This window comes from Barbus barbus (genome assembly GCF_936440315.1).
Source record: "Barbus barbus genome assembly, chromosome: 15".
NCBI lineage: Eukaryota > Metazoa > Chordata > Actinopteri > Cypriniformes > Cyprinidae > Barbus > Barbus barbus.
In genome coordinates this window covers 27,982,526-27,992,969 of record NC_136743.1, presented here as the reverse complement: position 1 = coordinate 27,992,969, position 10,444 = coordinate 27,982,526, and the positions used below count along the sequence as shown (strand labels likewise).

Below are 10,444 nucleotides of genomic sequence, written 5' to 3'. Positions count from 1 at the left end.
AAATATTGCCTCATGTGGTTTGAAATTCTTTTAGTTTTCATTTTATTCAAATTTCAAAAACCGGCCCAACATTTCCAGAATTCGAGTTTTATAACCTAATCAGCAACTGTTTCCTTGAAGTGCAATTTTTACATGATTTAACCCATAATAATTAGTTTTGTTTTTAATTTCAGTTGATATAGTGATGCTAATTTTTTTTTATTATTATTTGAAGAGAACCAGTTAGTTTAGATGTTACCATAACTAATGTTAATGCATTGAACCTTATTATAAAGTGTTATTAATTTTAAAAATGTGTTGATTTACCACAGTTTTTGAGACAACACACACACCTGCAGCATCTGAGAGACCCTGGAGATGGAGCTTCTCCCCCTGAATGTGATGAGTCCCGGAGCTCCCCTTCGTCTGCAAGCAGACCCTTTGTGGCACCAGCGCCAAGCCGTGGAGGAGCAGGTGGAGCTGTGGTGGTTCAACGAGCCTCATGTGTCCCTCCTGTGCTACTGCTTTTCAGTGGCTATGGTTCTGAGCCTGGGCTCAGCCGGCGTGGGGCTCCTCTCGACCGCCTCCTCTGCTGCGGGGCCCTCGGTGCTGTGGCGCTTGGGCGTAGGTTCCACTCTCTGTCTCCTGGCACTGGTGGTCCTCATGAAGCAGCTGCTCAGCTCTGCGGTGCAAGACATGGGTTGCATACGCAGCCGTAGACGCATCGACCAGCTGCGCAGTGGAGGAACGGTGGATCCCGTGCTGTTGCTCTTCACTGGTTTGGCACTGGTGGTGTGTGGGACTACGCTGCTCAGTCTCACTCAGCTGGACATGCTGCTCTCTGGCGTGACCCTCCTGGCCAGTGGCAGCGCTGTGGTGCTAGGTGTGATGGTGTATGGAGTGATGGTTTATGTGCAGGGAAGGAGAAACATGATAAGGCGAAGACAACGAAGGGTGAGAGTGTATACAGTAACAAGACAAAGGAGCCGACCATGGAGGGATTCAACTTCAAGTCAGTCGAATTTGTTGTGAAAGAAGAATCCAGAATTCCATCTGGCTCTAGTTCCTACATGATATTAAGACCTATTTGCACACTGGTGTGTAAAACACAGTAAATGAGCTTCATTGGTGTTCAATTTACACCTGTTAAATTTCCAGTTTGGCTAGAAGACATCTTTATTGACAATCAATTGCTTACAAATCAAATGCTTGCATTGTCATTACTCATTTTACGTGTCGTCTTATGAGCACCAGGCAATGGAACTTATAGTTGGAAGTCAAAATGATCAAGTAGGAATATTCCATATCTGTATGGAAATGAATCTTGAATTGAAAACCTGGATTTGCCAAAATGCGCCACGTACGACGAAGTTCACTTCTTTGAATACCATATGCCAGAATGCAGTGCATTCATCTTCACCATGCATTTCCAATCTGAAGAATGAACAGAATCTTCTAGCACACTGGCATACAACTTGCACTGTTTCTGTGGCAAAAAGTAACTAAGTATGCTAGTATGCTATTCCAAATTCAGACTGTCTTAACTTGAAGTGCAGATGTTGACTCGAAGTCTGTTGTTCTACACAGCTGTCTACAGATGGTGCCAAAAACTAAATGGCAACAGTTATTTCTATACACATTCCAGATATTTGTTGAATGACCAATACATTAAGTGTGCACAATTTAAAAATCTATGATAGAGTTTATACAGCTGCATGAAATGTAAGTGGTATATGTGTAATCAGTGGCGTGTAATCGAGCCCCTGCCCCTTTGAGGTCCGATGGTAAAGTGCCCTTGTGGTCTAGTGCCCCCAGTTTGTGGTTTCTGCTGAGAGTAGGGGTGTTCGATATGACAATTTTTGATCGTGGACGTTACTCTCACGGGACACTGCACTTATTCACAATCACAAAAGTGCATTATTTGCATCTGCTTTAAAGCCTTGCCGGTTAAAAGTTGCTGGGTAATCAAACAGTTGCTGGTCCACATTGACTTTGATAGTAGGAAGAAAATGACTATGGAAGTCCCTGTGGACTGTTTGGTCTTCCACATTCTTCAAAAGAGCATTTTGTTTAGCAGAAGAATGAAACTCATTGAGGTTTAAAACAACTGTTGAGTGAGTAAATGATGGTATAAAAAATAACACTATTTTAATTCTTGGGTGAATTATTCTTTTATTGTTAATAAAACACCAAACACAAAGAGAAAAATCACTACTCTTGACTGAAAAACTTTAATACAGTTGCTTTAATAGGAATCAGTCTATATAGTGTTTTATTTTTATATTTGATCATTCAATTTCTTGAATGCTCCTGCTAAATTCACATATTTTAACCTACCTGAAAATAAAACACTGTTTATTTTATTTGTATATTGTGTGTATTTGTAATGTGTATCTTTGTTCTAATTTTTTAATAAAGATAAAATAATGACAAAGATTTTTATCTTCACCCACTTTGGCCTAAATATCGACCATCTTTTTAAAAAATATTTTGTTACCTTAAAAGACTGTCTTTATAATAGGGAAATTAGTTTGGCTGTACTGCTCAAACAACTTGCAAAATAGAAAAACAAACATGATAAAGAATCAAAAAAACAAAATCGTGATATGATATTTTTGCCAGATCGCCCACCCCTATAGCCGAGGGGGACCAAACCCATCACTCAGCCCAATCCATCCACACCCACCCATCGCCCCCCTGGGTCCGCGATTGTGCCCTTGTAATGCCATTTCGCCCCTGCCTCTCCGGAGGCCTGTGCACGCCACTGTGTCTAATGTATTAAACTATCATGAGCTCTTCATAAATGTATTAATTCACCTAAACTAAACTAAACTAAACTAAAAAAAAAAAAAAAAGTTAAAAGTTGTGCTAATTTTATGCTAGGCAGTGAAATATATGTACATAAGCATGTTTGTTCAATTATAAAATGTGGTAATTTTTTTATTTGTTGGAGTACTGAACACACTTCAGTTGCAAGATACTTTTTTTAAGACAGGCTTTTAGACATTTAGAAAAATATTGAAAGAAACAGCCACACTGGCAAATAAGAGGTACAGGGAAGAACAGTAAACAATTATTATGGATAGATTAATTTTCATAATTTTGAGGTGTTGTGTGAACTATGATCATAAGACAACAAACATATGCAAAAAACCATTGTATTCATCCCTTGAATATCTTCAATGAATATTCCGGGTTCATATCCAAGTTAAGCTCAATCAACGGCATTTGTGGCATAATATTTATTAGCAAAAATAACAATGATAATAATTTATTTGGAAAAATTGAGGTTAATTCGAGATTTAACTGAGATTTAAAAGAAGAAATGATAAGTTTATCATTGTACTAAAATAATTGTTTTTATTCTTTTGTTAAAACCTGTGTATTATTTGAGCTGTAAAGCTGTTTAAACCATATTTATTTTATTTTTAACCATCAGCTGGGCATAAGCAGAAAGGTTGGTGATTTTTGTTCCACAGTTAATGATGCTAACTTGATCCATATTAATTTGTGGCTATACAGTTGAAGCGTTGAGCATTTTAATGCTAATAAATTGGCCCCATTCACTTCCTTAGTAAGTACCTCTGTAACCCAGATTTTATTTTTTAATAATATTTTATAAATGTTTGTGGTAACAAACATTATGCCACAAATGCTGAAGATTGAACTCAAATTTTTCTAAAACCAGAATATTCCTTCAATCTTTGATGAACAAACGTTCTGAAGAACATCATCTATTAGAAATACAAATGTCCAAAATGTCATAGTGATTCCAGACTTTATATTCATGGGGAAAATCAGCTCAGTATATAGCGTCTGGAATGATAAGTTCATCATCACTGTCTTCAGTATCTTCCTGCTGGATTTCATCTTCCTCAGCTTTCTCTCTCTCGTTTCCCTGGATGTAGTTGTCCTCGATGTAGCCATCATCATCATCATCTGAACTTTCTCCACTCCGGATCATTCTGCCCCTTATGCCACGCACTGGGATATCTCCCTCCAGATCTCCAGCTTGGCTGAACTGACTGGCTGTTTCTCCCTCCAGTAATAAAGCATGACTGGTTGTGGTCAGGCACCATCGAAAGAAGCGGTACCTCACAGCCAGTGCTATCAGGAGGCCGATGGAAAGCACCGCTGTCAAAGCACCGAGCACAATGGGCCAGGCGGAGTGGACTTCAGTGATTCCCGGTGAATCTGAGGATGGCAAAAGTGTTTAATAAATTAATAATGCTTATTGTTTTTGATGAAATTACAAATAAGCAGTAGCCTATAGCAAAATATATACTGGAATAGAGAAATGATAAATGTTTTAGAGCTTGTTTCAGGTTAAGTTTCAGTATATTAAAATAATGTTCCAGATTCAATACAACTTTCAATACAAATACAGTATACAAGTATAAAAAAAAAATCTCTATGGGCAGGATCCATATTTGTGACACATGCAAATATGTAAAAATAATAAGTGAATTTAAATAAAATAATGCATGATTTATGTTTGATATGAATAAAGTGATGTTCACATCAGCTTTCACTTAATTATCAAAGCATATTTCATATATGCTAATGGACATTAAATTGATGCACTAACCGTTTTGTCCATCTGAAGTACTTTCCATTGAAAGTTCTGATGAAACAGTTGATTGAGTCAGACATTCATGCGCAGACGTTGCCATAACCAAATATGTGATCAGAACCATATTAACTCTGTGGTGTATGTCTAGAGGAGAGAATATTTTTTGTTGTTTCCATCTGTAAATCATATCACATTCCTGTCATATTTCTTAAAAAGCAGTATGGACTAACATGATGAAAGTCATAGCAATACATTTTGTTTAAATAAGTCAGTTAAGCAACAGCATGGTGGAAGTACAGTAATAACAGTTCTTTTCAGACACAGAATATACAAAACCTTACTCGATAATAATGTTATGTCATCTTAACATATCTGTAGTATTAAGGCTTAAATACTAATAATAATAGACTTTCACTTTTTCAATTTCACTTTAAATACAAGGATGTGGTGAGCAATGTAAAGCAATGCAACAGTCATATGACTCTCATATGATCAGTTGAAAATAGAAATGCATTATCATGTAGTCAAAATCCACTGAAATAACAGCAAAATAAACAGTAATGTTTTTATACATACCTGTTGCTTGGTACAATCCAGTATTTCAGTGTTTTTTATAATTTTCGATTATCATGTTTACAGTGTGGAGTGCATCACAATGCAAGCATCTTGAGCAAAGGTTGAAAGAGGTGTAACTCTTCATCTGGGTTAATAGGTAATTTTTATTGTTAACTCATTTCCTTGTGTATTCGCAGCTATCAGCTGATCCGCACTAGACATTTAAATACAGTTTATGATCTCACCCTGTGCAACATCTTCCCTTCCTTTGTGAATAGACTCCATAGACTCCCTCCATCTGAGCCGCTGAGAACGCTGTGGTCAAGTTTCATTGTCTAAGGAAATCGGTAAAGTCCCCAACACGTGTAGGGATCAATACCAACGCTTTTGCAAAGGCACTGCTAATGCAGGAGCTCTTGAAGCTACGCCCTCAGCTCATTTGCATTAAAGCAAAATACTCAAAATCAGAGCGTTTTGGCTCATACCATAAAAGTGGCAATTTTAACAAGCTATAAAAAATGATCTGCTGGGTATGCTAAAACTTCACATACACACTCTGGGGATATCAGAGACTTATTTTACATCTTGTAAAAAGGAACATAATAGGTCCCCTTTAAGTACTGGGTCGTTATTGTTTGTCCATGCTGTGTGTTGGAATACCTGTTCTCCTGTGGATTAAAAGGAAATAATCCATACTGGTGCTAATGGGTACCTTTAAATATTAAGGAAAAGGCAGAAAAGTGCCAAACTGTCAGATTTTGCTGTTGGCTCATAAGCACCTGCCAGGAGTCAAAATGTTAAAATGACCTGTCAATTTTACAGCTGAACTAGGCAAAGGCACAGCTAGGTCAATGACAAATAAGAAGCTAAAAAATTCCCAGATATATGAACACAATTAATATTTTAAATTAAGGCCGAATTTACAAAATCTTTTAAATGTAAACAGCTTTAATCCTTCTTACTGAATGATATTGGCTGTTTATTAGTATTTATAAAGCACATATTAATGCCTTATTCTGCATGACCATATTTTAGATCCCTTAATCCTCCCCCACACCTAAACTTAACTTAACAACTACTTTACTAATAAGCAGCAAATTAGAAGTTTATTTAGTCAAAATGCATAGTTAGCTAATAGTGAGAATTGGTCCCCAAACTAAAGTGTGACCTATTCTTCTATCAGGATTCTTCACTTTGTGTATCAGCATGCAAAATATTGAGTTAAATTGAATTCATTTCATGTTTAAATACAATGTACACAAATTAATTTTTGTTTAATTGAGATGGTGACATAAAAGAAATAAAAAATAAGATGTCAAATAAATAAATGCCAGAAAAGCAAAGTACATTTTCCTGGTTATATGATATAGGCCTATATATATATATATATATATATATATATATATATATATATATATATATATAGTGCAAGGTATACTGCATTCTTACTCCAACAGGTGAAGTCAAAAAATATTTATATATATATATATATATATATATATATTTGATATATTATCTTAACATTCATGCTGATTGTCTGGCATTTCTGCAGCTTTGCTAATTCAGAAATACTGTTGCATAGAACTGCACACAACAGTACTGCAAATAAGGATTCATACCCACTTTTTACACTGAGTTGCACAATAACAAAAGCTGAAACAGTTCAATTATGACAGATAATCATAACTATATCCTGAGGAATCAAACTTTGTTTGATCTTGATATAACACAGCTTGAGGAAAATACACAGTGACTAATGAATAAAAGCACATATACAGCAGAAAACCATTTCACCACTGAAAACTCAATCGAAACCATAAACCTCTGCACTATTTCCTAAGCAATAGCTGCGAACAGAATGTGAAGGTCTCTTTATGTGGGTCCGTCCACATTGACTCCGGTAACAGCTGCTGCAAAGCAGCGCTGAAAGAGCCGCTCAGGGTCAGCGGGACGGTTTTCACACTCCAGTTTGCAGCTGAGGAAATGTTTGAGGTCCAGTAGAAAGGTTGGACTCAGATGATGGGTCAAATCCTACAAAGAATAGTAAAGACCACACTAAAAGATGATGCCCTGTTAACTTAGTACAATTACGTTCATCTAACTCATTTGTTTCTGCTTTGATCAAGTTTATCATAGAATGTCATGACTGCAATCACCTGTACTGATTCGGCAGTACATTGAGATGGAGGAAGATCCTGTATAATCTAACGTCCTGCATGTGTCACTACATCCTTTTCAGTGATTTTGCCATTCATAGATCCATTATGGCACTGTGTGTCACATTAATGCCATTGTTCCTGTTTCATTCATCATTACTCAGTGCTTCTGTGGATTTGGATGTTCTGACCTGGTAAACTAAGGTTGAGGCCGTTATCCCTGCGACTGGGTTTGGTGACGATGATGAGGTAGCAGAGAACACACACAGTGATGACGAAGACCAACAGGACCACAGCTGCTATGGAGAGACCAACCAGAGCTCCAAAACTGAAGAGACAATCGACAAACCACTGATGAGAGCATAGCAGGACGCTTGGCACACTCTACATTTATTGCTTTCTCTATCACATATTTAAGTAATACACATGAATTATTATTCACCTGTGAAAACTGCTTTGAAACTGGACACTGTGTTACAATGGAAATGGTCCTTTATAACCTTTTAGCGGCTCTTCTCCCTACTGGGCTGTGTCGTGTTTTAAAATTTACTGCACAATTTTATAATCAAATTGTTTTCCATGATTGCATAAATTTGACCTTTCTTACATTTTCATTCATGTATGACTGAAAAATATGCATTACAGCAAGTGGTAATAGCAAGCAGTAGGTGGTTATTTTAAGGTGTCCTACACTTACAATTAATTAATTATTCATAATTACATGCAAGTAACTCTAAGCCAACCCCTAACCATATAGTAAGTACATGTAGTTAATTAATATTACTCAATAATCACTAATTACACTGTAACAATGACACCTTAAAAATAAAGTGTAACCCAGCAAGTTTGTTGTGTAGTCCAAAAACATGCAAAAATATAAAATTAAAAAATTAAAAATCTTCGATTTAAGCCTAAATATTGTTGAGTCGATTAATTAATTGATCCAGAGTTTATTCCAATAGGCATCACTTTTCTAATATATTAATATTAGATTGAAAAATATGACATGTGGTTACATTTCTCACATTTGTAACTAAATCAAGTTCAAGTTTATTTGTATAGCGCTTTTTAAGATACAAATCGTTGCAAAGCAGCTCTACAGGAAATTAAGTTTCAACAATATATTTATATATTGCAGAACCTTAATATATTTAACTTATGGCAAAATTTGGTAATTCTGTATTTGGTATATTAGTAAATCCACTGTTTTGGACAACGGACCTCAAAAGAGACATGCTACTGCTGAACTTCTAGATGTGATTTTAATAGGCCTAATAATTCTCCAACAAATTTGGTCATAACAAAATTTCAGTCAGATTATAAAAACCCTGAGCTTGTCACCTGAAGGTTGCAGGTTCGAATCCCCTGAACAAAAAAAATCATGATTTGTTCTACTGTAAATGCAGCAATAATATGATGTATTACATGTATAATAATAAAATGCATTGTAAGATATTATGTAATTGAAGCAGCATCATAAGAAATCTTTGAATACTGTTTTGTATTTGTATTATTAAATTGATTCTGAGATTTTCTCTGCATACACCAGCCTAAACGTGAGAAATGTAACCACATGTCATATTTTTCAATCTAAAAGTGATGCCTATTGGAATAAACTCTGGATCAATTAATGAATCGAGGAAGCTGATTAAGCAGTGTAAAATCATTAACTGCTGTACTGTCTTATATAGCCACCCAAATTTATGAATGGACTATTTTAACTACTTGCGTCAGAAAAAAAAAAAATATCGAAATGTTGAATTTTACCTGAGCCACCACATATATCCATATTCATAAGGGAAAAAGCTGTTGGGATCATCACAGCAGTACTTCATGTCATTGAATCCACAGCAGAAAACAGCTCGAGCGTTACTGTCCGCTGTGGGACAGGAGAAGCCCTTCACAAAACCTCTTTCTCCGCTGCTGTAACTCGTGCATATCGAGCTCATGATGATGCTGGTATACAACTGACAAATGCAACGCAGGCTATTACTTCTAAAACAAAGCAAAACTAACAATCCTCGTAGAAATTCCTGGACTTTGTTTCCACGTTGTTAAGCATGAAAGACAAAACTTCACATTTGAAGCAGGAAGATGCTGCAGTTTCTTAGTAATCCGAGGTAAGAGAAGATAGAGAGCCTGCAATTATAACACACGCTGAACCACAGTGTGTGAAGAAGAAAAAAAGAAAAAGAAGAAAAGCCAGGGATGCAGAGGGTGAGAAAAGTGTGACAATTACAAATATGGGAAATGCTTTAGTGGGAATTGATAGCTAGGCTATGTTTCGGGGCTGACGAGACGTGAGACATGCGGATCCATATGCAAGGCTTTATTATAAAACATGGTCAGAAACAGGCAGGGTCAGACAGTGGCAAACAGGTATGGTGGAGGCAAGACAAAGCAATCCGTGGAGCAAGCGTGGGTCGACGATCGGCGAACAGTATCCAAAGGGGCAAGGCAGAGAGATAATCCAGAGACGAGAGCAATAATCCAAACGGGGAGCGAACAGAGTCCAAACGGCAGAGGCTAAGGGTAAATCCAGGAAACACGGGCAGGGTCAGACACGGCAGGAAAACAAGGCAAGACTAGAACTATGACTATGGCTCTGTAAAGTTGCTATCGCTGGGTTAGTGATAAACGCTAACAATACTCGGCCCTGAGCAAGAGCAAGTCCCAGGCTTATATGGTGTGTAGTGGTGATTGAAATGATGATCAGGTGTGGGCGAGATAGTGAACAGCTGTGCGTGTCGTCAGTGCAATGTATTGTGGGAACTGTAGTCCAGTGTGCTGTACGAGTCCATGTGGTGAGTGAGTGACATCTGGTGGCGAGTTAACGGAAGAGCATGGCCAGGATTCGTGACATAGCCCCCCCCAAGGAGCGGCTTCCAGACGCTCTTATATAGTCCAGGAGGGCGGTGGAGCGGAGGCGGAATAGGGGGAGGGACGGAGGGCCAGGTCCGTGAGGAAGTGGGAAGACCGGGGACTGAGGCAGAACCGGCAGAGCAGGACACCCCGGCGGAACCGGAGACCAGGACAGAGCAAGAGTCCACCAGGGCGGAGCAGACGGACCAGGAGCCCACCAGGGCGGAGTAGATGACCACCAGACCGGAGTAGAAGACCACCACGGCGGAGCAGACGACCACCAGACCCGAGCAGAAGACCACCACGGCGGGGCAGACGA

At 37.9% G+C, this 10,444-nt stretch overlaps 1 protein-coding gene and 1 pseudogene across 2 annotated transcripts; one reads left to right on the top strand and one right to left on the bottom strand.

Annotated features, from left to right (window-relative positions):
* Positions 1-351: 351 nt before the first annotated feature.
* On the top strand, positions 352-1,011 carry LOC306880882 (transmembrane protein 125-like; the record flags this gene model as incomplete). Its single annotated transcript, XM_079434682.1, has 1 exon — positions 352-1,011. The coding sequence occupies exon 1, from the start codon at positions 358-360 to the stop codon at positions 1,009-1,011; it is 654 nt and encodes a 217-aa protein (XP_079290808.1). The 5' UTR covers positions 352-357.
* A 5,968-nt stretch (positions 1,012-6,979) lies between these two features.
* On the bottom strand, positions 6,980-9,212 carry LOC306881604 (protein shisa-like-2A; annotated as a pseudogene). The gene is made up of 3 exons: positions 9,031-9,212; positions 7,455-7,591; positions 6,980-7,138 (listed from the first exon to the last, which is right to left on the bottom strand). The product of its transcript is annotated as a protein shisa-like-2A (transcript).
* Positions 9,213-10,444: the final 1,232 nt, after the last annotated feature.